This window comes from Aspergillus nidulans, chromosome III (genome assembly GCF_000011425.1).
Source record: "Aspergillus nidulans FGSC A4 chromosome III".
Classification (NCBI taxonomy): Eukaryota; Fungi; Ascomycota; class Eurotiomycetes; order Eurotiales; family Aspergillaceae; genus Aspergillus; species Aspergillus nidulans.
The window spans coordinates 375,213-401,244 of NC_066259.1; the positions used below are offsets into that span (position 1 = coordinate 375,213).

At 51.3% G+C, this 26,032-nt stretch overlaps 10 protein-coding genes across 10 annotated transcripts, besides 1 other annotated feature; 4 read left to right on the plus strand and 6 right to left on the minus strand.

Moving 5' to 3' along the window:
- Window positions 1-26,032: part of a sequence feature (contig 1.84 954..621812(-1)) that runs on past both edges of the window.
- ANIA_04983 (acid phosphatase DET1) lies at window positions 724-3,389 on the minus strand (the record flags this gene model as incomplete). Its single annotated transcript, XM_657495.2, has 3 exons — window positions 724-2,531; window positions 2,794-2,906; window positions 3,263-3,389. The coding sequence occupies 3 exons, from the start codon at window positions 3,387-3,389 to the stop codon at window positions 816-818; spliced, it is 1,956 nt and encodes a 651-aa protein (XP_662587.1). The 3' UTR covers window positions 724-815.
- Window positions 5,020-6,806, plus strand: ANIA_04982 (ELL-associated factor). The gene has a single exon (XM_657494.2). It carries the CDS (start codon window positions 5,260-5,262, stop codon window positions 6,607-6,609), a length of 1,350 nt encoding a protein of 449 aa, XP_662586.2. The 5' UTR covers window positions 5,020-5,259; the 3' UTR covers window positions 6,610-6,806.
- ANIA_04981 (protein pchA) lies at window positions 7,331-8,872 on the plus strand (the record flags this gene model as incomplete). Its single annotated transcript, XM_657493.1, has 1 exon — window positions 7,331-8,872. One exon carries the CDS (start codon window positions 7,331-7,333, stop codon window positions 8,870-8,872), a length of 1,542 nt encoding a protein of 513 aa, XP_662585.1.
- Window positions 9,534-11,548, minus strand: ANIA_04980 (AGC family serine/threonine-protein kinase; the record flags this gene model as incomplete). Its single annotated transcript, XM_657492.2, has 1 exon — window positions 9,534-11,548. One exon carries the CDS (start codon window positions 11,546-11,548, stop codon window positions 9,725-9,727), a length of 1,824 nt encoding a protein of 607 aa, XP_662584.1. The 3' UTR covers window positions 9,534-9,724.
- ANIA_04979 (protein folA) lies at window positions 12,455-13,591 on the minus strand (the record flags this gene model as incomplete). Its single annotated transcript, XM_657491.2, has 2 exons — window positions 12,696-13,591; window positions 12,455-12,640 (listed from the first exon to the last, which is right to left on the minus strand). Exons 1-2 carry the CDS (start codon window positions 13,572-13,574, stop codon window positions 12,455-12,457), a joined length of 1,065 nt encoding a protein of 354 aa, XP_662583.1. The 5' UTR covers window positions 13,575-13,591.
- Window positions 14,265-16,509, minus strand: ANIA_04978 (putative pre-RNA splicing factor Srp2; the record flags this gene model as incomplete). Its single annotated transcript, XM_657490.2, has 7 exons — window positions 16,054-16,509; window positions 15,574-15,702; window positions 15,518-15,523; window positions 15,303-15,463; window positions 14,847-14,920; window positions 14,696-14,792; window positions 14,265-14,636 (listed from the first exon to the last, which is right to left on the minus strand). The coding sequence occupies exons 1-7, from the start codon at window positions 16,103-16,105 to the stop codon at window positions 14,265-14,267; spliced, it is 891 nt and encodes a 296-aa protein (XP_662582.1). The 5' UTR covers window positions 16,106-16,509.
- Window positions 16,934-19,173, minus strand: ANIA_04977 (electron-transferring-flavoprotein dehydrogenase). Its single transcript, XM_657489.2, has 3 exons — window positions 18,770-19,173; window positions 17,168-18,686; window positions 16,934-17,111 (listed from the first exon to the last, which is right to left on the minus strand). The coding sequence occupies exons 1-3, from the start codon at window positions 19,050-19,052 to the stop codon at window positions 17,012-17,014; spliced, it is 1,902 nt and encodes a 633-aa protein (XP_662581.1). The 5' UTR covers window positions 19,053-19,173; the 3' UTR covers window positions 16,934-17,011.
- Window positions 20,681-22,350, plus strand: ANIA_04976 (TATA-binding protein). Its single transcript, XM_657488.2, has 4 exons — window positions 20,681-21,209; window positions 21,302-21,645; window positions 21,710-21,797; window positions 21,868-22,350. Exons 2-4 carry the CDS (start codon window positions 21,359-21,361, stop codon window positions 22,345-22,347), a joined length of 855 nt encoding a protein of 284 aa, XP_662580.2. The 5' UTR covers window positions 20,681-21,209; window positions 21,302-21,358; the 3' UTR covers window positions 22,348-22,350.
- ANIA_04975 (FAD-dependent oxidoreductase) lies at window positions 23,020-24,693 on the minus strand. The gene is made up of 3 exons (XM_657487.2): window positions 24,550-24,693; window positions 23,470-24,454; window positions 23,020-23,406 (listed from the first exon to the last, which is right to left on the minus strand). The coding sequence occupies exons 1-3, from the start codon at window positions 24,596-24,598 to the stop codon at window positions 23,115-23,117; spliced, it is 1,326 nt and encodes a 441-aa protein (XP_662579.1). The 5' UTR covers window positions 24,599-24,693; the 3' UTR covers window positions 23,020-23,114.
- On the plus strand, window positions 24,925-26,032 carry ANIA_04974 (class I SAM-dependent methyltransferase; the record flags this gene model as incomplete). The annotated part of the gene is made up of 2 exons (XM_657486.1): window positions 24,925-25,037; window positions 25,090-26,032. 2 exons carry the CDS (start codon window positions 24,925-24,927, stop codon window positions 26,030-26,032), a joined length of 1,056 nt encoding a protein of 351 aa, XP_662578.1.

Sequence of the window (26,032 nt, forward strand, 5' to 3'; positions counted from 1 at the left end):
ATTTCGATTCTTCTCTTCATATTTTCTGGATTTTGGCATTTCATCTGGCAGATGTTACTCATAGATCGATTCACTTCCCCATCATAAACAACCATTCCCCATTTACCCGGCGTTGCAATCATGTCTTCCGTTTTACGTTTTGCATTGCCGCATCCCTCCGTTTCGGTTGGTTTATATTCTCTTTTTCTGCCCTCAGTCGATCAAGGTTATGCTTTTCCGCTGCATGTACTCTGACCCTTGCACTTTCAAAATCAAGGGTTGGGCTGATCGGACACGGAGGACCTTTCTTGGCGGTAACATTATTCTTTTTTGTCTCTTTTATTCTACGACCCTTCATGCATGTTTTATACCGGTTCTTTTTCGATCCACCCACAAAAAAAGTGATACTCCCCTTATTCCCGGTTGTGATCTTTTTTTCCCCTGTTATCTTTTTTATTTCTCTTCCTGACACTGGTTTCACAGTTTCACTTCTTTTCTCTTGTTTCTAAGTCTCCACAGAATTGGAATGTAAGCTAACTCCAAACCACTCTGAACCAATAAAGATCGGAATCTGTCCGCCACAAACCAGAAATAAAAAATTCTTTGTGCAAATAATCTAGGGATTACGTAGAGAGGCAAAACTTGTGTTTCTATCTTAATGTAAAGTGGACGGATTTGTCACATTGTTCTGGTCCAGGCAAAAGTATTGATGACTACGCTGTAGAACTCTCAAACTCTTAACCAACAGATAGTATCGTATTGAAGGGTATCTCATGCATCACATCATCTAGTCACCTATATGGGTATGTCTCCATTCTAAAAACAAAGTGGATAACCTAATAAACGCTCCCCCGAAGGCTCTGGTCCTCTTTCTGCGCTTGTTCGAGGGTCTTCACATTTTCGCTCTCATTTTCCTCTTCGTCTTCTCTTCCAGTTTCCCGCATGCTCTCGGGTGCTTTTTGGCCCTGAGCTGCGTCGGGGTTTTCAGATGGTTGTCCCCCAGGCAACGCCTTTTCGGTTTCGCCGCCTGTATTAGGTATCGTTCGCGTTATTGCATTCTTTTCAGCCGCTGGTGCTTGATCTTGAGTTCGGGTCTGAGTCAGGGTCTTATCTGTTCGTGTTGGGGAAGCATGATATCGATGATGAGACGACCTCGTACGTCGAAGTTTGGGCGCCTGCCGCCCACTCCCTTCATCGTCACCATCATTCTCGAGGTCTTGCGACGGACGCGGTTTGTGTCGTTTGAGTCCGGAACGGGAGGGTTCGTGTAGATTGTGATGGCGATGGTGGTGGCTGCGGTAAGTATCGTGTTCGTCTTCAGATGCCGCGACGCTACCGGCGCCGCTGAGCGTTCCGCCGCCGTCGCGGCCGACGAGGTGGATGAGGTTGTAGTTTGGATGTGAGTGATCCTGGTCCAGTAGGTCTCTGGAGTGTTTCGGGGACGCTTGATAATGATGGTGATGTGTCGTGTTGTGCGGTTGGGTGGGTGTGGTTGGTTCGGGGGTAGAAGAATATTGTGCTTTTGGAGGGAGCGTTTTCAATGGCAATTCAGCAGCTTTGTCGCCGATTGCTGGTTCAGGGGCCTCGATTGTTTGTCCCTCGTTCGCTGTGTTAGCATTGTTGAATTGATTTGTGCTCTGACTCGTCTGGCTATTGCGGGTGGCGTCTTGGGATGCTTTATGGTGGCTGTCATGTTCTTTTCGCGGATCGCCATCATGTGTTCTAGATGTTCGTTGATAACTCATTCTAGAAACACCGTGGTTGCAGCCGTTAGGACATCCGCCCCATTTGCGTCTGACTGGGACTGGAGTTTCTGATGGTGTAGAGCTTGCTGGCAGGCCCTTTGCAGCCTGCTCCTGCTGCCTTTCCCGCTCTTTCTCCATCCTCAACTCGGACCATGTCCGGAGTTGATTCTGGAGCACATACTTCCCGCTGTCCTCATTGAGTTTCATGATCACAAACTCGCAATGGTTGATGTTGCGGAGATCCTCAAAATACTCCACAAAGGAATGATACCATTTCATCAGAAAGACCCTAGTCATGAGTCCATGTGTAACAAGCACGCAAACACTCGCAAAGTCCTTCTCACCGAACAGTCGCCACATCGACTCGTTGAACCCACTCACCCGGTCGTAAGCGTCCGCCGCAGATTCGCCATTCGGGATTCGATAAAAGAAATGCCCATAGTCCGCTCTTTCGAGCCACATCCGCTCCATCTCCGCTGAGCATGGTTGGAAATTGCCGAAATCTTGTTCCCGCAGCCGCGGCTCCTCATAAACCTTAATTGTGTGCCTTGGAAAGGGCGACGGAGAGGGGGTATCAGCCGTGAGAGACTCGAGGATGCCCTCCGTAGTCTCACGAGTACGGCGGTACGGAGACGTGAAGAAGTGGATAGTGTCGTCGGGTCGTAGGAGTCCTCGTAACCTTGTACCTGCGTCTCTGGCCTGTCGGTGTCCTTCGGGTGTGAGCTTTACACGATGATCGGGGATTGTTTGATGAATTTCGCGGTTCTTGTTTCCCTCTGACTGGGCATGCCGAATCAAGATAATCATCTATACGATGTCAGGTTTGTGCACATGTGTAAGGATATAAGTAGGAAAGCTTGCCCGCGGTTTGCCCATGGTCGATAATTCTATAAGAGTGGGATGGTGGATCAAGAAGGACTATAGGACGATGATATCATTTAAAAATAACCCAGCTCCCTGAAGTATATTCGAAGTACGTCTTCTCAAGAAAGAAGCCCATAGAAAGATAATAGAAGCCCGATGGATGATTCAGGATTGGGGATGGAGATTTAAGAAGAAAGAATAAAACATAATGGCGAATATCTTGGGCCTCATTTGCTCCTCCGAGGGCTGCGTTAGTTGCCGCTTCGGCTTCCGTACATCCCTTATCACCGTTGATCAGGACGCGCTCGTCCGCAACCACTATCAATGGCCATTTCTCCTTGTGGAAACTGCGAGATTGAAAAATTGAGATAAAAGGGAATTTGGCGCCATGGCTGACCACTTATACGAGCTCCTGTGCCCTCATTTATCGTCGACGAACGCAAACCTGTCCCAAGATCAGACCACGATTCAATACCTCAACCGATTGCCTACGCTCTCGCTCGAGGCCTTGCAGACAACAGAACCCCAGTCGTTGGCACAATCAGCCCATTCGACTCTTCTCTCGCTACAAGCCTTGTCTAACCGGTCTCACAAGTCCTTCATTACCTCCGCAGACAGCCTATCGAACCTCCATTCATCCATCCCCAAATTAACCAGCCAGGCACGGGAGTTACGCGATGGAATTCCAAAACTCGACGAGAAAGCAGTCTGGTTCTCTTCAAAATACAGCAGGGCAGCGGAGAATGCTACCCTCGAGCATCGAAAAAAGATCATGCGACTGTCGCGGAATGTTGACCGCATCTCGGATATCCTAGAACTACCTACTCTACTTGCGACAGCCGTGTCTTCTGCCGCTGCCAACCCGGGAAACGCAGGGACTTCATTCTCCACGACTTATTCCGCAGCATTGGATCTATACGCTCACATCAAGCGCTTGCAGACGCTGTACCCGGACTCGCCTCTCGTGAAGGACGTGGCTGTCCAGGCCGAGGACGCAATGAAAGATATGGCCTCGAATCTTATTACATCCCTTCGTGTACAGAATCTCCGCCTTGCGGCAGCCATGCGAACTGTAGGTTGGCTACGGAGAGTGGCCCCTGAACTTGATGCGGCCACTGGAGACGGCGGAGCTAGTAACGGCGGAGGTGCCCTTGGCGCATTGTTCCTGATATGCCGTCTAGCGAATCTGGTCTCCACGCTAGAGGCACTGGCTCCTCTTCGGGAGCTCGCAGACCAGGAGTCACAGCGCAAGACTCGAGATGCCGACCAGAAAAATGGCACTGGTTCATGGGCGGACGGCCATCAGACAGAAAAGTACCTAAAAAGGTACATTGAGATTTTCCGCGAGCAAAGCTTCGCAATCGTTTCTTTATATAAGAATATATTCACGCCCGGTCAGTCAGAGACCGATACGACCATCCCAGCCTTACAAGGGATCGGCGCGCGGATCAGGACTGCACAATCGTCCCAGGAAGACTGCAAGCACGATCCTTTCCAAAGCCTACAAGCCCCTCTTGCAACATTTCCTTCGCACTTGGTTCAATTGTTGACAGAGACGCTGCGCACCTACCTACCTAATATTAGGGACAAGACGGCCCGGGAAAGTCTTCTGACCCAGGTGCTCTACTGCGCTGCTAGTTTAGGTCGATTGGGAGGTGACTTCAGCATGGTCTTGACCGAACTCAGTGATACTGAAGAGGAAGGAACCGAGAGCCTTGCTCTTGAGTGGGAGGAGGTTATGCGGAAACACCGAGCATTAGCTGGACGCCTTGAACAGCTTACGGGGTCGAACCCAACAAACTCTACAGGGTCTTCGAGAGGAACCTTGCAAGCAACTTCGCCGGCTGCAGCGTAATATTGAGAACCCGGTTCGATTAGACCAGACGACTTTTTCAAGCACTCTATGATTTGGCCAGGAGCGTCGTCTTCGCGCGCTAGCGCGTACGCTAGGGAACTTGTCGCTGGGTTCTAAAGAACCAAGCTTGGATGAACCCTGGTATTTACAACAACTACTAAGCGATGAAACAGATCCCGCACCCGGTAGGAATAAGCCAGGTGGCTAAAGTTTCAAAACAGCTAGGGGAGTCGTGCCAGACGATAACTAGACTGGGGCCATAACTGTGGTCAGGCCAATGTATTATGCTGCCAAACATGAGCAGTAGGAACGGCGCCAGAAAACGTTCCCTGACTTGAGCTTACGCACTTCATGGGGAACCCAAACGTGGTCATTATATGTACATAATCATAGAGTAGCTAAGTTACCGATGTACGGAGTATATGTCGAAGGAGAAAAATGACGCTAGCCTGATTGGTGCCAAGGTCCGTGCCCGCTTTGTCTCCATTGCCCTCCAGCTCCAACTCCCCATCACGACTGCTCTTCCTCTGTCTCTCTTCCGGTAGTTTTATTGTATCTATTTATATTATGTTAAATGCTTTGGTCTCCTTTATTCCTATACCCGGCTTCTGATTTCTTTCCTCCCATTCGCCTCCTGTGACACTCGTTGTATGATTGTGCAACCGGATACTCTCCTCAGCTTACAAGCAATGCGAGTTTCCTTTCCCTGCCTATAAAGGGGAATTTTTATATTATTCTACCCTATACTATCTCTCAACGATATAATTCCAATATTTTTTTGCGTACCTTTGGCCCAAACCGTTGACCATCCGTTGAATGGCGGCGTCCACACTCTCAGCCGGCGGAATGATCGATCCATCCAAACATGCCGAATACCCCATCATCCTGGGCGAACGGCTGGCAAGAAGGACCGACAAGACATATTCACAGTTAATAAACATTCAATATAATTACAAGCCCAAGTCGGCGACCCCGCAGCAGCGATCTATTATCACCAACTCCCCTCACTCCCGGGACCACTTTAACCTAACGATCACCGATCAGGCTCCGAACTCGGACCAGAATGTCCTGACCTACTCCTACCAGGGCAGCGTTGACCCAGCACAAAGCGCATCTGACTCGCAGGAACATGAGCTAGTACTCGTATTCGACGCGGCAAAGAAAGCATTCGTGCTGGAACCTGTGGCTACACAACTCAACTTCAATCTTCGTTCGGCCCCGGCAAAAACGCAAAAGCAGTTGATCCAGCAGTATCCCCAGCTTAGGACTCTACAGGAAGACCACACGTCTGGAGATGACCGGGCGCCCGACCAGGCGAGCGGAAACGACGATGGGCCGGCGGATGATGAAAACCCCTACGACTATCGCCACTTCCTTGCCAAGGACAAAGATAACCTTGATGATGATAAGTCAGCCTCTGGGAATGCGACTCCAGAGCCATATACTACCACGAGCAAGGCCGCAACTCCGTTGATTACGGCGACTAAGACGGCCCCTAGTCCTCAGCCTCGCTCGAAGCCTCAAACCAACCCTCTCCGTCAAAAGAAGCTGGCGACCGATGCCCCTCGGACGAGTACTGCGGCATCTGCGAAACCGAAATTGAGCTCTCCTGCTAAAGTGGTAGAAAGACACACGGCTAATGACACAGTGACGAAGAGGGAGAATCATGACGATGTGGAAAAGTTCGTCTTTGATTCGTCCAAGTCTCCTTCACCTTCCGAGACAGGAGCTGGCGCTGTATCGTCGCAGAAAACCGTCCCTTCACCTGGATCCAACATCATTATCGACGGAGATCTGATTATAGACATGGGATCACCCCCTCCAGCTCGCCCGTTCAAGGTGAATCCTGCTCATTTCTCATCCAATAACACACCCTCGAATGATGAAGATGAAGAGGACGGAGATGAGAATGAGGACATTGAGGATTTGCGACTTCCATCGCCCGTTCCCACAACCCAAAGGCCGGAACCTGGCTCGGGTATCCAGGTCGAGGGTGATAATGGCGGAACCGAAGAGGAAGAGATGGAAGATGAAGACGATTTGTTGGCTGCAGAGATGGAGGCGGCCTTTGAAGAAGAGGCACGAAGTCAGCAGTCCCAGGCGCACATCCCCGCGAACCAGTATGTTTTGAGCGAGGATGAAAGCGAGGTCAGCGAAGAGGAATGATGCCAGCACCCTATATCACGTCCTGTTTCTGCTTTGTTGAGTCACATTTTGAAGCGATTTAAGAAGGACATGTGTATCATGGCGTTGTCATTTATGCATTGGGAACCAGCTGGCGTTTGGAGCAGGAGCATCTGCAAGCGATACCATTCATTCTTCCAAGATATATAATGTATTTATTTGATTATTCAGAAATGCGCAACCAGTCTTTTGCACTCTTCTCATAAGTATGACCAATCGGGACCGGATAAACCGTTTCCGTTTCGATTGGCTGCGATTCCACTTCTGATCTTCTGGTCGATTGGAGCGGCTCGAAGCTCAGGACAGAACGGTTGAAATTGAGAAGCAAGGACTGGAGACGGGAAATAAAGGGTGATCGCTTTTTCTCTTTTTACTACTTCTCAGTCCCTTGAAAACATACTCCTTAGCTGCGTAAGCAGTTCTACTTTCACACCGAGCTCTCGCGGAACAGGCGCAACCGCGATTGTCCTAACTCACGATGCGATGAAGTCTAATTGCTGTACGGACGAGCCTCTGAATATATATGTGTGCTGGTTGGTCCCTTATCTAAAGGGCGACTAGAAGACGAACGGACTTCGCCAGTGCTCAACTCAGCGCCTTAACGGCCTTGCACCTTCTCTATTCCATACCGCGAGTCCGAGCCTACACTCCAGCATTCAGGCTTGATTTTGACGACAGGCACGACTCATACACGATAATCGTGATGGCGTCCCAACCGCCAGTCAAACGACCCCCTCCGGCGCCGTCAAACCCAGTTCTTCTCGCGGCTCAAAAACAATGGCTGTTCACGGACGAGGAGCTCACCCGCTCGCCATCGCAGCTTAGCGGCATGACGGTGGAAAACGAGAACTTGCACCGGAGCAAAGGAGTCAACTTCATCACTCAAGTTGGAATCATGTTGAAGTTGCCGCAGCCTACCCTCGCGACAGCCGCAGTTTACCTCCATCGCTTCTTCATGCGATATGCGATAGCCGACAAGCCGGAGCGACCGGGAATCCACCCGTACCCCATTGCCGCTACATCCCTTTTTTTAGCTACAAAAGTGGAGGAGAATGTCCGGAGGATGAAAGAGCTGGTGATAGCCGTCTGCCGGGTTGCACAGAAAAAGCCGGATCTGGTTGTGGATGAGCAATCCAAAGAGTTTTGGAAGTGGCGCGATACCATCCTTCACCACGAAGACATTCTGCTCGAAGCGCTATGCTTCGATCTGCAGCTCGAACAGCCATATAGGATCCTCTACGATTTTATCTGTTTCTTCCGCGTCAACGACAACAAGCATATTCGCAATTCATCCTGGGCTTTTCTCAACGATTCCATGTACACGGTTCTTTGCCTCCAGTTTCCAGCCCGCGTTATCGCTGCTGCTGCCTTTTATGCAGCCGCTAGCCACTGTGATATTGGATTTGAGGATGATGAATTCGGCCGATCCTGGTGGGAGCAGATCGACGTTGATATAGCACAGGTTCGCCGCGCATGCACCCGGATGGCAGAGCTATACGAAAGCAATTCGCAACATAGACACAGCCAGTACTACCCACCCGTTCCATTAGCTTGGAAAGAAGGTGCTGAAAAGACCAGGATTCCGCGTCCTGGTGGCTCACTCGACGCACCACCAGACCCAAGCTCCAGGAAGCGCTCGCGGGAGCCAGAGGACAGTTCAAAAAGCAGCCAGCAACCCTCACAGGACACCGCATCCTTGAAAAAAGAGGAAGCCTCTCAGAACGGGGCCCGCTCGCCAAAACGGCCCCGAGTAGGTTCAGACGCAGATCAACCTCGCTCTGCCGCAGGGTCACTGCCGCAAGGCGGGACGCATCCACACCCTCCTACAACATCACCACAATCGCCGCAAGCGTCTTCATCCTTTTCCCACGACCGCCCGCCAAACGGTCACCACGCTCATCAATCCCAACGCTACCAACACCCACTCCCATCCGCACCTCGAACAACATTCCCGCCGCGCCGAAATAGCGAAACTAAAAACGTCGATACCATTCAGCAACGCATCGATCAGATCGTGCAACAAAACTCTGTACCTCCCAAACGCGCCACCGCCGACAAATATAGGGAACGGGATCGAGATGACGAGGACGCTTATCAGAAACGAAGACCCTCGTATTCTTCCTCTACCAGAAATGAGCACCCGCCACCTCCACCACCTGAACATCGTCAGCAACCTCCTCCGCCGCCGCCTCCGGAACCAGAGCCGGATGATGAGGGTGGTGGAAGTGAAGAAGGGGAATTGTAGTCTAATACTACATATCAACTCATTTTCTTTTCTCCTCAATGCACGCCGAATGTGCGACATGTGATATACATACATATAAAACCGAATTTTTTCCATGTTGACTTGAGAAACTTTTAATTATGCTCCAACCCGGACCTACCACGACAGTCTAAAATAGGGAGCAAAACTTATCAAGTCCGAAACTAACCTGCATCTACCACTCAACCGAAGTCAGGTTGAGCCTGGCTAAAAATTAGAGCACACTCGGGAGTAAATGGTCTAGGCCAAGGAAAGAAGTAAGAAAGAAGTAATCAAAAGGCGAGTTGTTGCCAATTATTCATATTCGATGCTTGTTTCCTGCGCCTGCAAGTAAAAATCTCCCTTTTAACTTCGTTTACACTTGATATGGCGGGTGTAGGATTGATGGGTTTTATTTGTTCCTCAAGTCCTAGGGCTCTTGCTGTATATACATTTTGCTCTGAGCTATTCTTCACATTAGCGTCTGTATCTCTCTATCATTACCTCCACCTTGGTTGTTGAAACTGTTGAGATAAGAACCGGAATACGTAGCCTTTCAAGTGTTTTCTGTGATAGTTGCGTCTGGCATAGCAAACTGAAATTGATTTTGTACTGCGGATATAAACAACGGAAGAATGGCTACGCGAGAAATGGGTGAAGAAGCGAAAGAGTAGAACCGTGTAATTCTTGTCTAAGTGTAAGCTGATATTTACCACATTGTCTTAGCCTATCCATAGATAAATATCTAGTGAAACACAACAGCGCGAAGTCCCAAAGCAACCAAAAGCAGCAGAAACATAGCGGAATTATTGATTCCGACAGCACATGGTAGCAATAATCTGAAAAGCCCTGCAGTCAATAGCCCGCAGTCATGGGACTCGCCCCACTTCCACCAACGGCATGATCAAGCAGACTACTCGGCGCAACAAAGCTGAATCCACCGAACGGATTGCTATCATGTTCAGCACCGTCGTGACTCGTCGGAACACCCATACCAGTGCTCATGCCGGAATGGCTGTCGCTGCGGACACCGCTACCCCGATGCTGGGCGGCGTAATGTTCGCTAAAGAACGAGGGGCCCTCGACCGGACTCAACGGGAGGGCAGTGAAGTCTGTAGAGAAATTCTCGGCTAAAGCAGGGTCCGTGACGACTGGGACGATAGGGGGCGTCAGGCTACGGCTCTCAAGAGCGCGCCAATCGATCTTGCGAAAGAAGCGGTGGGATTTAATCGTCTGCAAGTCCTTGGGCATGTGGTAGCCCAGGCGCTTGGAGGGCTCCTTGCGGAGGAGACGTGTGAGAAGATCCTTCGCGTCTGGGCCGAGGTAATAGGGTAGGACGAGTTTCTGTTTGAGAATCTTCTCTTGCAGCTTCGCGTGGTTATTTGCCTTAAAGGGAGGCGAGCCGGTGAGAAGGTCGTATCCCAGAGCGCCGAGGGACCACCAGTCGCATGCTTTGCCATAGGGTTTGCCTTGAATGACTTCGGGGGCCATGTATTCGATTGTGCCGAGGGAAGAGTTGCAGCGGTCGTCGTCGCCCACGGCGATTTTGCTGAGGCCGAAGTCAGTCAGAAGGAGGTGCCCCTCGCGGTCAAGGAGGCAGTTTTCTGGCTTAAGATCGCGGTAGATCACGCCGACGTTCTGATGTAGGTGCTCCAACGCGAGGACCATCTCGGCCATGTAGAAGGCCGCAGCGTCTTCGTCAAACATGCGTTCCATCGCGAGGTGGGTGAAGAGTTCTCCTCCTTGGGCGTACTCGAGGACAAGGTAAAGTCTTTCGTGGTCCTGGAAGGCGTAGAAGAGCTTTACAACGAAGGGGTGTCGATTCACGCTTTCCAGAATCGCGCGCTCGGTCTTCGTTTGTTCCACGAGTTTCTTGTGAACCGTAATCGAGGCTTTCTTGAACTGTTTCTGCGCGTAAAGCTTTCCTGTGAGAGCATGGCGCACCAGCAAAACGGTCCCAAAGGATCCCTTGCCTAAGCAGAGCAGAGGCTCAAAATCATCGGTAGTCATTTTCCGGCAAAGCTGGTTGCGGACGTCCTGGGTGGACATATCATTCTGGGATTGCTCGTCCTGCTTTTTCTCCTCCGCAACAGCATCGGCACTAACGTAATCATGGTCCAGGGGCACCTCGTAGCTAGTCAGAATTTCAGTTTCATCGCTGTCGGAATATACACTAGCGTTGCTAGGTGTCGCAGAGCAAAGGCCATCAGCAGCTTTACGGCGAGAAGAGTTCCCAGAAAGATCCATAGATTCAAGCTGAAGCCGTAGAGCACTGATACCGCCTCCAGAAACCGGCTGCAGCATGGGGCTGGCACCATTACTTCCAGCCAGAGGCCGCGGTTGAGTACTAGTGGCGCGAGAGCTCGTTGTTGAGAAATCCGAGTCTTCATCGCCAGAGCCTCGAGGTGTGAACCCACGGACAGTGGACAGAGCCGGCCCTGCATCGATTTGAGCCTGCTTCTTCTTTTTCTTGCGTCTGTCGCCTTTCGCGGTCAGCGGGTTCGTGTCCGATTTTGTAAATAGGCCGGGTCTGCGTTCCGGGCTGCGCGCACTCATCCGAAATCCGGTTTGCTGGCTGACAGTGTTGCACTCCTCTTCAATTTTCGAGTGGCACATATCAGCCTGGGGGCTGAACACATCCCCAACCGAAAGATCATCCTGAGCTGTATTTGGCGACATATCCGCGTATAATTCCCACGATCCTCAGAAACTCGTGGCAAGATTAAATAGCACCCCGCGGTAAATCAATGGTAGTCTCGCCGATGAGTCGTCGGAAGAGGATTTTTAACCAGAAACCGTCACATCCGCTCACTCATACGCACAGAAACGACAAGGTACGATTCACGATACCGACCTAATCTGTCCACGAGCATCATTTAGCCAAGATTTTTGAGCAAACGAAGAAGATATTGAAAAAAAACCCCACCTTCTAGATCAAATTACAAGCACCACTTTTTTCAAGCGCGGCGATTAGACCGCTGCTTCCGTTTTCCTCCTTGTAAAGCAACCCCAGAGAACGGACAAGCAGTGTAGTATTTACCGTCCGCCCTTCTTCAGGACGGACGACGAACCCCTACCCAAATCACGTCGTTAACGAAAGCCTCGCGCAGCGTGGAATCTGGCACGGAGGTAACAGCAGCAGATAGCGAGCAGCCGGCCAGAGCGAACGATGAAGCGGCAGTCAAATCTGGGGTTGAGATGAGGTGAAGGCCAGCAGTGCGGGCGAGATCGAGCAATGAGGACTTGGGCGCAGACGGGCACATGAAGAAACGGCGGACGATGATATACGGAATAAAAAGAATATATCTCGAGATCCGAGACACAGGGAGAGTTGCAAATGAGGTAATCCCGTACAAGGGAAAGTGTAAGCAGGAAAGGGAGTAGGAAGAAAGACAAGGCCATGCAGACCCCGAGGCTGCAGCGTCTTCCTTGAATTTCGCAGCCAATCAGCAAACACCGATGCTAAGCGAGGCCAGGCCTGTTCCGCCATGTTTCACGTGCGTGGGCCATTGGATATACAGAATATCATTCACAAGACTTAAAGCGTTTACAAGTTCGCTCATAGATTAAATATTCGCCCAATAATCATGCAGTTCTCTCAAAGAATGCCTGGGACCGAGTCACTTCCACGCCAGAAGCCTCCACGAATGCGAGCGCACTGGGCTTTTCAACCCTTACGGTCACCCTTTCATTGGCATAGTCCACTGTTACAATGCGGGCTACGAACGTAGCCAGCGCCTCAACTGTTTGGAATGAAGTCTCTTCAACGCGCTTAAAGCATGATGGTCAGCTTATGGTTTCAAGGTAAAAAGGATGAACAACGAACCTCAGCAACAGCCCTCGTCATCGCCTGATAGGTATCCACCACAGTTGAGCCCCAAGCCAACTGTCCTGGTCCTTTGAATTCCAGTGAGATAATCACCGCCTGCTTCTCAACCCGCTCGTGCGAGTTCACACCCAGGATACAGTAGCACCGAATCCCTTCGATACGAAACCCCTCTTCCAAAACCACAGGGCACCGCTCTGAACTACTTACATCGCTCCCAGCAGTGCTCCCTTGTCTATACCCCCAAACCGTAGAACTGCGGTAATGAAGCCCGTTCTCGGCACGTAACAGAGCCTTTGGTAGATGCAGCCACACTTCACACTGGCCATAAACATCATCGATAGGCCCGCCAGTAGATGACGAGGAAGTGCTACTATTGAAGTTCGCAGCCCGCGCCTCAGAGGCAGACGCGCTACTCCTCCGTCGACTTTGATGCACGTGAGCCATCCGTCGAACCCCAGCTGCCGTCTCATCGAGCAGTCCCAGACCACAATTGGCGACAATTCCCGCGGTCAGACGCACATCCTGGCCGAGTTCCGCCCTCATCATCTCCTCGCGCCGGCTTCCGTCAACGCTAATCATATGCTGCCCGGGCGTGGTCCCGCTGGGTTTGCTTCCCGCTGTCATGTTGCGGATATCCTCTTCCAGTCGGCGATAGAGCTTCCCGTAGTCGAGAGAGAGAGAGACATCATCGGCATTTGCGGCTGCCACGGCGGAGGAGTAGGAGAGCTTCAGCGATGCAGTGCACGGCTGAGGTTTACCGTTGCGGTGCCATGGGTCTGGCGCTGCGGGAAGAGGGAGTTGGATATTGCGGAGGCGAACGCTGTCGAGAACGGCGGGGCGGGATGGTATGTGAACGTTAACCCGTTGCTCAGCCATTATGATGATGTTGATCGAAGCTGGATTTTTTTGAGCTGGAAGCTGGTGAGACTGTGTGGTTTTGGAGCTAGGTCCAGATAAGTTGAAGTGGGGCCGCAATCACAGTATAGAGCCCAACATGAACAGCAGAAGTAGTGAAATTACTGGGGCCTGTTGCTTTTGCTGATGCACAAGCTGAACAATACAGAGAACCGCAGACTCAGGCGAATGCTGGCTGAAGCTCCATTGCTGGGGACTTTAGATAGCAGAGTGCCTTTAGCGTGGGTCAAAGTTTTGGATTCATCATGACGTCGTTTACTTGGGAGCCTCGCTTACGGCTACAACTATACAAACGTAGATCGAGTATATTAGCTGCAATACATTATCTCCCAACGGCCGTCTCAAAACTCATCAAGGGCCATAAATCCATCAATCATTACCAGAGCTAACCCAGGTGACAACGGCTCGACTTTGCATCTGCTGGACGTGCCTAGGGTCCGGCAGGATTACACATTTGCCGACTGGGCGATCTCAGGGCTAAGTATAGATAAAAGCTACCAGCAAGAACCATCCCCAGCCGCAAAGCAAAAGAAGATACGGTTCAAAGCACGAAATACCGTTCCGTGGCGCACCAAAGAGCGAAATTTGAGAAGATCTTCGACGTGAAGGGTATCCACAACACAAGGAAAAAGAAACAAGCCGTGCAGTTCCCTACCAGTAGCGGCGATCATACGGAGCATAGTCACCCCGTGGCGGGGACCGAGGTCGTCCGTAAGGCCGCGGAGGAGCAGCGTACGGATCATCATACCGGGGCGGAGGTGGTGGGCCATAAGGGTCTTCATATGGACGACGTGGGGGAGGATAGTCCTCCATCCTAGGGCGAGGGGGGGTGCGGCGTCCGTAGCCATCACCATAGTAGTCCCGGCGCATGGGAATTGGGGACCGTTCGCGGTAATGGCTACGCGGGCTGTAGCCGCGTGGCACCGAATATCTGCGGTCGTACTCATCCATCGGTGGATAACCCCGACGGGGGGACCGGGATCGGTATGGATCACGGTAAGGGCGATCATCGTACGGCTGAATCTAGGAGGCGCAACATGATGAGGATTTTATCCAATCCTTGGGCACAAGGTGGTCCTTACATCGGGTACACAGGTTACTCTGGTCCCTTTAAACTCTCGGCCATCGAGCTTCTCGACCGCAGTTTTCAGGTCATTGGCAGTCTCAAATTCGACAATCCTTGAATCGTGTTAACCAGGTTTCCCAGCTTCAGGTAATCTGGGCGCAACCCACCCTCTTCCAGGCTCACGGCCAGTCTCCGAATAGACGACATCCAAGCCAGACTGACGGGCAAAGTCTTTAAGGTCCTATAATCCGCGGTGTAAGTTCCTGTCCAGGAATGAGGAATGTATCCGGCTGAGTCCAAGAAATTGCAAAAAAAAAAAAAAAAGGCAAAATCTATGGCCGGCAATAGGAAGGCGAAAGAAGTCCGGGATAATGCCTAATTGGTTCCATCCAGTTTGGGGCTGTCGGTCGTCAAGAGGTGCGGTTTGTAACCCTGTACTGGACTTCTTTGCCAAATGAATGCACGCCGGCAAGTCATATCAGGCCAGCCACCTGAGGCTGTAGCAGTGGGCTTCCAACGGGTGCTATACAGCAGAGCGGCTGATGCTCTTGGGCCTGATGGTATTGGGGTGGTATTTAAATCCCGGGATGTTGGAAGAGAAGGACATTGAGAGGGCTTCTAACCTGCCAGCTTGTTTCCGGGAGACCGGAAATTATCATACGGAAAATAGTACGTCGCGGACGAGGGAGATTTGGACGGTCCGTGGGAACTGGAAAATTTTCCTTGCGCCGGGGTCCCCTGGCAAATTGCACGGTGAGGCGCTCGCCTTTGAAATCACTTCCGTCTGGGTTCTGGTCAACAAAAATGGCCCTTGAATTCGGGCTACAATCTCACATACGGAATGCTAATTGACAGGTTAGCAATGTGACTCAAGCTGCAAAACCAGCCTCTTACCAGGAACAATATCTCTTGCATCCATCGCGTCTTCGTATTCTATGAATCCAAAGCCATTCATAAGCTTGATCTCTGTGATCTTTCCAGTACCATGGGTGCTGAAATGCTCTTCGATATCCTGTTTGGTCACTGAATAAGGGCAAAGGCGCAGCCAAGGCGCCGTGCAAATTGTTAGCTCGGAAGGACTAAAAATGACGGTCCAGGGGAATGGAGATGCGCTACTGCCACGAAGGGTATTCCATGATATGCAAGGCACAAACGAATGAAGATTGAAGCCCCAAGATTGAGACTGCCCCGTCTGATGCGCAATCGAACATGATCGGCAGCAGTAACAGAATCCAGGGCGCGTTTCGTCAAACGGGCACAGGTCCACCGGGGCATCCTAAGATTGGGGGACACTCTAGGACTCGAGGGGAAAATATCCAATTCGGGCTGAAGATAGAAAGACCTCTGAGGGAATACTAATGGAGGCCAGCGTACCATTGCGGGGAAGGTTCCCGAGATAGAGTCGGGTGGAAGAGACCTCAGTCATGATTGGCAATGTAAGGATGAAGATCAACCACAGCGGTCAATACCAGACGGTGACCAAAGGGGAAAACGCAGGCCTAGAAACCGGCTATGGCCCAAACTCGAATCCTGGTCAACAGGGGAGAGCGAGTGCTGACGAGGGAATAGGCCACGGGAGTCAGAATATGCAAAGTCCTGTGAGCTGTGAGACAGTCGGCGATAGTCAAGTCAGTGAAGGAGACGGGCCGTTCCTGAGTTCCAGTGCGTGGTCCAAACGGGTCGAATCACGAAGTAATGTTGAGATCCTCAGATGGCTATAACCTGCAGGCAACCTGGCCGTGGAACGTGATGAAAATATAGGGCCGCAGGCGATGTAAAATGATGGAGTTGATGGGAGGTGAAGGGAAAAAGAGGAGTTGAGAAGCGTCCAGACGAACAGAAGTGAGCGACACAGACGAGCTAAAGGAAGGCTACAAATCAGAGGGCAGCGCTTTACGCCTCACTTTGAGTGGAGGGTCCACGTGGCCCCGCCTGCTCTGTTTCATGAACATGAAAGATAGAAGTAGTTTGAGTGAAATAAATACATTCAATGATGCATCATAAATGTAGGTACCGTCTATGTATGTAAATCAAGATGGAATGTGTCATTGGAAGAAAGTGCTGGTTAGGAATGCCAAACCATGGTCGGCACTCCTTGGTTCCGCTCTAATAAGGTACCAATCTACAACCCAGAGCGTCCACCATGTAGCGTACAACTATGAAACGCTGTCTGCCTGATATACTAAAAGTTTTGAGAGAATACAGATGACAGGAACTTATATATACATTTTCCGAGCTGGGCCAACTCCGAAACACTAAAAAAAAAACGTTCTTCCAACAGAGAATAAGAAACCTATCTAAGTGATCTCATAATATTGAACACGAATACCTGTTATGTCTTAAAGTACTTGGGACCTTCTCCGCCCTGGGGGGTTTGCCAGTTGATGTCCTGGGTTGGGACCTTGATATCACATGTTTTGCAATGAATGCAGCTGAATAACGTTAGCAAGCAATACTCGAAGGCAAGGACGACAGGGAAGGAACGTACTTCTGAGCGTTGATCTGAAACCGAACCCCGTGCGGTTTACTTGAATCCTCCACATATTCGTACACCCCAGCCGGGCAGAAGCGATTCTCAACTCCCTTGTACTTGGGCCAGGCAATGTCCGTGTGCTTGTCCCAGTCTTCCACTTGCAAGTGCACCGGCTGGTCTTCTTCGTGGTTGGTACCCGTTCGGCTCACACTAGTCAGGATATCAAAAGAGATCTTGCCATCGGGCTTAGGATACTCGATCTTCTCGCATTCAGATGCCAGCTTAGTGGCTGCCGCATCTGTGCCGTGGTGTTTGAGCGTCCACGGGGTGTGGCCGCGGAAAATGTAAGCCTCAAGGCCGGAATACAAAATACCTCCGTAGATACCGAGGGGTGTGCTGAAAGACGGTCGCATGTTTCGGACCTCGTACAGCTCCTTCCAAATCGAAGACTTACGGAGTGAGTCCTCGTAGTCGAATAGGAACACAGTGCCACCCGCGTCATTTCTCAGGGCGGCGAACGTAGACTCTGCTGCCAAGATCGCCGACCTCATCGCCGTATGCGTGCCCTTGATCTTGGGGACATTGAGGAAACCTGCGCTATCACCAATCAAGGCACCTCCGGGGAACGCACACTTAGGGATTGACTGGTAACCACCTTCGTTCAATGCTCGAGCACCGTAGGAAATGCACTTTCCACCCTCCAAGACCTCGCGATACAGAGGATGATGCTTGAGCTTCTGGAACTCTCCATAGGGCGACAACCACGGGTTCGGATAATCAAGACCGACTACTAAACCAATGCTGACCATGTTTTCACCAAAGTGATACATCCAAGCACCGCCGTAGGTATCCTTTGGCAGCGGGTATCCCATGGAATGTGTAATCTCGCCCGACTTGAACTTCTCCGGCTGAATTTCCCACACCTCCTTAATACCGATTCCATATGTTTGCGGCTGGCTGTCCCGTCTGAGATCGTACCTCTTGGTAACTTGCTTGGTCAAGCTACCGTGACAGCCTTCTCCAAGAAGCGTGACACGAGCATGGAACTCCATTCCCCGTTCAAACGTATCTTTGGCTTGACCATCCCGAGCAACACCGAGATCGTTGGTTGCCACACCCTTTACTGAACCGTCCGAGTTGTAAACGATTTCACTGGCAGCAAATCCGGCGTATACTTCCACTCCCAGCTCCTCAGCCCGCTCGCCGAGCCACTTTGTCAACTCGTTCAGACTGATGATATAATTCCCATGATTGTTCATTTGTGGTGGCGCAGGAATCGGGATCGACGAATTTTTCGTCAAGAACCGCATCTTATCCTCCTTGGCCGGGGTGGCGCCTTCAAAACGGGAAGGGTTATCCTCCGACAGCCAGTCCGGAAATAACTCTTCCAGAGCTGAAGGTTCGAGCACATTGCCGGATAAAACATGAGCGCCAATCTCACCAGCCTTCTCTAGGACGATAACGCGAAATTCTTCGTTTCCGGCTTCATTGGCAAGTTGTTTTAATCGAATTGCAGCGCTAAGACCAGCAGGACCTAAGAGGGAAGCCAATTGTCAGTCACATGTGTGCTTTGCAAGCAAATGTGCAAAGCGCAACCACAAGACACAGGTTGCATACCACCGCCGACAATGCAGACGTCTACCTCGTCCGACTCCCGCTCAACCTGCCGGGGATCAAAGTGACCGTTCTCATCGGTGAGATTCCTTGAGATCGACTGCGAAAATGCGCGAACCTGGATCGGCCTGGAGTGTGCTGAGCAGCGGACACTCGCCCGTCTACCTGATGTTGCGATTGAGCCGCGAGAACTGATGCATAACGATGACGATGGTCTTGAAAGCCTAGAGGGGCTAGGCCGAGTCTCACGCCTCAATAGGCGCAGCACGACTCCTCTTGAAGCCATGAAGAATCGCGGCGAAGGGGCGTCTGGCTCTCGAGGGTCGAATGGCGGAACTTGCTGAGTCTACAGAGCACAGTGAGACATAACTCTTGCTGGAGCAGGTACTAGGTTGTAAGTAGGCGAATGATCACTTTGGGCTAATGGGGTTCAACTGGCGAGAGACCCGTCGAGAAAAAACCATAGCCGCCCGCCGACCTCGGTTACCTGGGTATACGACCAATAAGAGCAGCGGTAATGACATTCGCTAACGGAGTAACCGCCAATTTCCGACCGAGCAGCTGGAGTCAGGCGTTGGGCTCACTCTCTGTACTTGCCGCACCCGCCGATAGCTAGGAAACTACAGACGCTTACGATCGGCTCACCTGGTGCTGCCCCAGTCGTATGTACGATCAAAGTACGGGGTAGTCGAGAAGACCTCTACGGGCGCGGGTGATCAGAGGCTACTTCCTCTTTGGAGAGCGGAGTACAAGTATGGATTTCAAGGCTCCAATTCTTCATAGCAGTTCCTCATAGGTCTAAAGATCTCAATATTCTTGCTCTTGGTTGCTTAATGCAAGCGAATCCATTTTGCCCAGCCGCCACTAAGCACAGAAAATCCAGTCCATCGTCATAGTCTATGAGGCTCTTCGCGATCGGATCTAGTTAATATGGTTCGCTCGCAAGTTTGATGTCAGCGACCAGGATTACGTATACATATAATAATAATGGCGTATATCATCCATGCGCTGCGGCCAAAATTTCCTTAGTTGAAAAAGGAAAAAAATAAAACTAAAACTAAAAAATATTTCAGATATATAACGTGCCTGTCTGACAATCCCCAAGGAAGATTTATTGTTTACTATGTCTCTACAGGTAAAGGGATCCACCTGCTCGCTCGGTCAAGGGAGGGTGCAAGTATGGCTGAGATCGGTATGGGGTATGCAGGATACCTGAAAAGGCCACGGTGGCATGTGTCGAACGACAGATCACGGACAACTAATCCGGATAGCCGCGGTGATGAGCGTCGCTTTCTCGAAAATTCTCTTTAATTTGGATATGACCTATGCAACACTCTAGATGTTGTTGCAATGCTAGGGAAAAGTCACCGGTCGCTGGTATGATAAGAAGCGCGAGAGCGGTCCAATCAGCATTATATTGCTAGGGAGCGCGCAGGAGTGAGGCTTGCATTTGCAGAGAGCGAAAGCGATAGTCGGCCATGGTCCTCTGCTTCGAAGATCGATTTAAAATCAACGATATGGACATCCAGGTTTCTTTGTATCTGCCGAGTAGATGAATCGCGTTCAAGCTTTCAAGGAACGTCAAAAAGAACCACCCAGCTGCAACTGGAAGGATGGATGGTGTTTGCAAGCATGGATAAAGAAGTCACGGGTTCTGTCAGAGCGCGTCGAGTCGCGACTGAATGCAGTTGTTGGCCACTCACGCTGAAGTCGAGGCCCACACGGTTTGCTGCTGCTCTTTCCTATTGGACAAATTTGCCACCACAGCGCCCATAAATTTTCCCTAGAGTTACGCTAGCGGCTTGCCGTCCATGGGTCTGAGACTTGGGCTTAGCCCGCCTTTCCGCCTCCCCAAAACATATAAAGCCCGTCACCTCCCCGACCCTGCGTTTTAGAAATTTATGTCGGTCGGCTCTTGGCGCTTGTCCTCATTCCGCTCCCCTCCCCTCACCCGACTCTCTCTCCACACACAAAGTCCTTGAGGTCTGCAGATTCTCGCTCTTGCGTAGTCTGCTAAATTCAGGTGCCAAAAAAATAAGTTGCTGAGACAAAAGTTGCAGCCTCAGGCACGCATCAGCATCTTATCTTCGCCGTTCACTTCAAACACAAATCACACCAAGATAGAAGAGCTTACCCGAGGATACTGGAAGCAAGAAGAATCTGAGCTTGTCATCCGAAGTGTTTCCTCTACTTATCCACTCCCTTTATTACACATCGCTGCTCGCTTGCAATTCATTATCGCGACAAAACTGTCATTTCAATTAATAGAAAACACTTCATTGTGATCTTTCTTCTGCCCATCCTCACAACCCTTCACATATCTCCCCTCTATTGGGCATTGCCGTTTCTCGTCAATTGCCCTGCGCCTGTTTTGCTACTGCGAAACGGCTCATCCTTGAAGGCAGTCTACTAGGGGATACATTCAGTTGTCCATCTCCACGAGGTTTGTTGTTCATCCCGCCCTGTCGCCCAATCGCATATGCCTCCCCCATAATTTCCCATCTTTCCATATTTGCGGGAACTAACTCGCTGCAGTCTGCCAGTTTTCACTCAACTGGTCACACACTTGAGCAAAGTTTGACAGACCTGACAATGGACTCGCTCACTACTCATCCTGCCACTGCCCAACAGGCTCGTGCCTTCACTTCTCCCTCGTCGCTGTCTTTCCCTGGCGGCACTGCCTTCCCTGGTGGTGCTGACCTGACACCGCCTTCCGATAAGGATGCGAATATGGCCACTAATGGTCAGAGCGCGAATGGAAATGTGAATGGCCAGCAGCAGGGAGCAAATGCCGCTAACGGCAATGGGGTGATGCCCGCTACTCCAGCTGCGACCCCTGGTGCCAGCGCTCCAGGGAGTGGTATCGTGCCTACCTTGCAGTGAGTATACTCTGTTGTCATCTTTCTGGTCCACCAGAATACTGAACAAAGACTACTCTTGAAGAAACATTGTCGCTACAGTCAACCTTGATTGTCGTCTTGATCTCAAGACTATTGCGCTGCACGCCAGAAATGCGGAATACAACCCTAAGGTATTATTTTCCACACCTCCCTGAGTGGATTAAATCAGGGTACAGTGTGGCTGAACTGGTTTTCCTCTAGCGTTTCGCGGCCGTTATCATGCGTATTCGGGAACCCAAGACGACTGCGTTGATCTTCGCCTCTGGCAAGATGGTGGTTACTGGTGCCAAGTCGGAAGACGATTCCAAGTTGGCTTCGAGGAAGTACGCTCGTATCATCCAGAAGTTGGGCTTCAATGCCAAGTTCACAGATTTCAAAATCCAGAACATTGTGGGGTCCTGCGATATCAAATTTCCAATTCGTTTGGAAGGTCTGGCGAGTCGTCACCACAACTTCAGTTCCTACGAACCGGAGCTGTTCCCAGGTCTTATTTACCGTATGATGAAGCCAAAGATCGTCCTCTTGATCTTCGTCAGCGGAAAAATTGTCCTGACCGGAGCCAAAGTCCGTGAAGAGATCTATCAGGCTTTCGAACTCATCTACCCTGTGCTCTCTGGTAAGCTTCCCACGTTCGATATCCGAACACCCGCTAATTTTGGTACAGATTTCCGCAAGGTCTAAAGAGTAGCAATTCTGATGAGGGGCTGAGATATCTCAGCACTTTGTCATACTCACTTCAAACCCCTGTATTATCAAAAAGTTTCTCGATGCCGGGGCGGCTAAGGCTCAAGTCTAGTCAGCCGTGGTATCTTCTGAACTGCATCACGAGTTTTATGCGAGCATTAGTACGGCGTTCTAGCGATTCGGGTTTGTTTGGTTTTTTTTTCTAAGGCAATTTTCAACACGATTCACAAATTAGACAGTCGCACACCGCAGGTTGAAAAGGGGGCGGTACTGCGCGCTGGTCGGCTTGTTGCCTCCTTCTAATTCCCCGTTTGTCTTCCAGTCTATTGACACCGAGGGCTTCTCGAACTGCTCTATGCAGTCTCTTGGGTTACTCGTCTTTTTTTTCCCGTGGGCACTGGGCTCCCTGTTTTAGATCGTCCTACTTAATTGATGCCTGATGACGGGTTTGTAAGCCTGATCCAGTAGCATTACTTAACATATAAAATAAAAAGTGGATGAGATCTTTCTTTCGCCGTTTAGGTCTTAAAAGCCAGTTTGCGTCTTAAAGCCAGTTTGCGAATATAAATGTTCGTATAAGGATGAATCGTATTCAAAGAATTAAATTGTCAGAAAAACTACTGATGCTCGCATAAGACATGTGATGCAGTCGAAGATACGCATGCATATACATATATACACTAGCTAACATCCACCCAATATATATATCCCTCTCCGTTTATCTATTTCACACACATACCAAAAGCTGGTTTTATCCGTCAGACCTACAACGCACTCTCCCGCTTCGCTTTCTGCCCCTTCGCCAACTCATCCAAAAGCAGCAGCCGCTTATCCCCTGAACGACTTCCATCCTCTGTTCCGTCAAAGTGGGCCTCGTCCACAGCCTCCGGCCAGTCCCAGAGCGCGCGCAGTTCGGGTGCGAGCTTACCCTCCAGCGCATCGACCACCTTTTCGCCGATAAGTGGGAAGAATTTGTATGCGTGGCCGCTGCCACCAGTTGCAAGGACGAGGTGTGGGTGCGATGGATGGTGGGTGATTATGAAGTCGCCTCTGGGACTGTTTGGGCATAGTTAGTATCGAATGGTCATGAGCAATAAAGGGTTGGTACGATCGACATACGTATCTGTGTACCAGCAGATCCGGGTATTGAGGAAAGGACGGTCCGCGAAGGAGGGGAGGAGCTGCTTCAGGGCTGTGCGGAAGGCCGTCTCCCCCTCCAGCGGGATGGGGACGCCCTTCTCCGGCAAGCTGACGTGCATTGTTTCTCCTGTTGGTGTCGCGCCGGGCACGGGAACTGCCTTGGGGTTGTGGTAGCCGTAGGCGTGTCGGGCGATCTTGAGGATGTTGTTGCGCGGCGGAATGATGAAGATACCCGTTGCGAAATTGAGGATCGTGGGCATGTGTTCGAGGCGGCGTTGCTCCTCGTCTGAGATGCGCATGTAGGCGATTGCTTGGCCGGTTGAGACAGCGCGACCCCGAAGGTCGACAAGCCCGGCTGTCCAGGCGCCTGTTGCGAGGATGACGAGGTCGGCCGTCATGGTCGTGTTCTTAAAATCTTTGAGAACAACCCCTGTGACCGTGCGGTTATCAATCGGGGAGAAGAGGAGACGGGAGACTTCGCCGTGCACGAAGCGTACTTTGCCCTCCTTGTCGAGCTTCTGCTTCGCGAAGCGGACTCCGGCCTCTGCGTCCGCCCAGCCAGAGCTCCAGTTCACGTAGCCGCCTGCGACCTGGAGTGTCTCGCCGTATGCCGGGGCCGCCTTAAGCACATCTGCTTTTGTAGGCAGAAACTGCGCGTTCTCACCGAGCTGCTTGACATTGTGGTAGGATTTGGTGGTGTAGTCTTTTGCCGTGGAGTTTCCGTCAGGGTAGACCAGCAGCAGGCCGTTCTGGGTGTAGCGACCTTCATGGCCCCATTCGGTAGTACGCCAGAGGTCAACGGCTTCGGAGGCGAGTTTCGCATATGTAGGATTGGAGTAGTCGGCTCGTATGATGCGGGAGCTGTCGACGGAGGAGCCGTGGGGATTGGGAATTGTCGGCGAAGCTTCGAGGAGAGTCACTTTACTGTTGGGGTGGCGCTTGGAGAGAGAGAGCGCCGTGGATACTGTGCGCTATTAGCGTTTACATCCCAGTTGCGACGAAGAGCGAACAGGTAGGAAGGGGGTGAATTGTACTCCCACACCAGCTTCTCCCACTCACATCCAAAAACCCCTCCTCCCACGATCAGGATATTGTCAGGGAGCGACATGGTTGTAGCGTAGACCGTTGGGTGTAGAGACTCCGGCAGTGTTCTTTAACACTGAGCTGCTTTCTTTCCTTGCTGGTTTTTGCTCTGAAGGGTACAGAATGCGAATTGGGGAGCTGAAAGAGAATCCAGCTGTCTCTTCCCCAAGATATGGACTGATCTCCAAGAAAAAGTGGCCGAAGATAAGCCGATCTGCAATTCGCTTTCCGGCATCGGGCGGCCCGCTGCGACCACTTGCCCTTTCGAGCTCATCGCTTTCGCACCGTCCACACAACTGTCTGAACATCGACGCGGTGATTGACAAGTCAAGCATTATAATTGTCTACATCATGAGCGCGTCGAGAATAGGGCGAAGCGCGGTGAAAGCGGCCAAAGGGCAAGCACCCGGGCCGTTACGGGCACCCAAAACCACCAAAACCAGCCCAGCACCGCGGCAGACAAGGTACGCCAGCCTGAATGAGAGATAAAGGACCGGCATAGCTAATAGAATCCAGCCCTCGGTTGCTCAAACGCGCGAACCCGCACCTGCAAAATCTCAGCTCCGACTCTGCAACGGCGTTGCAAGCTCGCATGTCTCCTAGGGCAATGACCGTCTTAGGCGTCAGCGCCCTGGTTATAAGCACCTACTGCGGCTATCTCTACGCCTCATACCGTCGCGAGGTGAACCAAGCGCAGTCCCTGACTGTTCCAGAGGACGTCTCTGACCGGTATAACCATACCGCGCGGACGTTCGACGCGGACGTTGAGCTCTCAGAGAAACTAATGCGCCTGGGCGCGAAGCGCCGCGATCTTGTGCGGCAGGCGCGAGGGAATGTATTGGAGGTCAGTTGTGGGACTGGCCGGAATCTGGAGTACTACGAACTAGGAGAGAAACGGGGGATTATCGATGAAAAGAGTCAAGTGGGCGTTCGAGGGTGCCGGACCGTTACATTTGTGGATTTGAGTCCGGAGATGGTCGCGATTGCGAGGGCGAAGTTTGAGAAACTCTATCCTGGTTTCATTGGGAGTGAGAAGGTTCAGTTCCGCGCGCAGGATGCGAGGGATGTTCCTCCGCCGTCATTGTCGGCGTCGGGTTCGGTACTGCCATCCGAGTCGCAAGGGCAAGGGCAGGGTAAGGGGCAAGGGTATTACGACACGATTGTGCAAACAATGGGACTGTGCTCGATGCCGGACCCTGCGGGGGCCCTGCGGCACCTAGGGACGATCACAGAACCGCAGCATGGCCGCATCCTGCTCTTAGAACATGGCCGATCGCATTACGACTGGCTGAATCGCGTGCTGGATAATCTGGCCCCCGCGCATGCGGACCGACATGGGTGTTGGTGGAACCGTGATATCGGACAGATTGTTCGAGATAGCGGCTTGGAGATTGTCGAGGAGGAGCGCTACCATTTCGGGACAACGTGGAGATTTGTTTTGAGGCCCAAGCGGACGTAG

Coding starts and splice junctions, on each gene's coding strand:
- ANIA_04977 (XM_657489.2), bottom strand. CDS start 19,052: ATGGCTTCAAGAGGAGTCGTGCTGCGCCTATTGAGGCGTGAGACTCGG. Junction 18,687..18,769: donor CGTCTGCATTGTCGGCGGTG/GTATGCAACCTG, acceptor CTTCCCTCTTAG/GTCCTGCTGGTCTTAGCGCT. Junction 17,112..17,167: donor TTTCAGATCAACGCTCAGAA/GTACGTTCCTTC, acceptor AACGTTATTCAG/CTGCATTCATTGCAAAACAT.
- ANIA_04976 (XM_657488.2), top strand. CDS start 21,359: ATGGACTCGCTCACTACTCATCCTGCCACTGCCCAACAGGCTCGTGCC. Junction 21,646..21,709: donor GGTATCGTGCCTACCTTGCA/GTGAGTATACTC, acceptor CTACTCTTGAAG/AAACATTGTCGCTACAGTCA. Junction 21,798..21,867: donor ATGCGGAATACAACCCTAAG/GTATTATTTTCC, acceptor GTTTTCCTCTAG/CGTTTCGCGGCCGTTATCAT.
- ANIA_04982 (XM_657494.2), top strand. CDS start 5,260: ATGGCGGCGTCCACACTCTCAGCCGGCGGAATGATCGATCCATCCAAA.
- ANIA_04975 (XM_657487.2), bottom strand. CDS start 24,598: ATGTCGCTCCCTGACAATATCCTGATCGTGGGAGGAGGGGTTTTTGGA. Junction 24,455..24,549: donor GGGAGGAGGGGTTTTTGGAT/GTGAGTGGGAGA, acceptor AATAGCGCACAG/TATCCACGGCGCTCTCTCTC. Junction 23,407..23,469: donor ATCTGCTGGTACACAGATAC/GTATGTCGATCG, acceptor ATGCCCAAACAG/TCCCAGAGGCGACTTCATAA.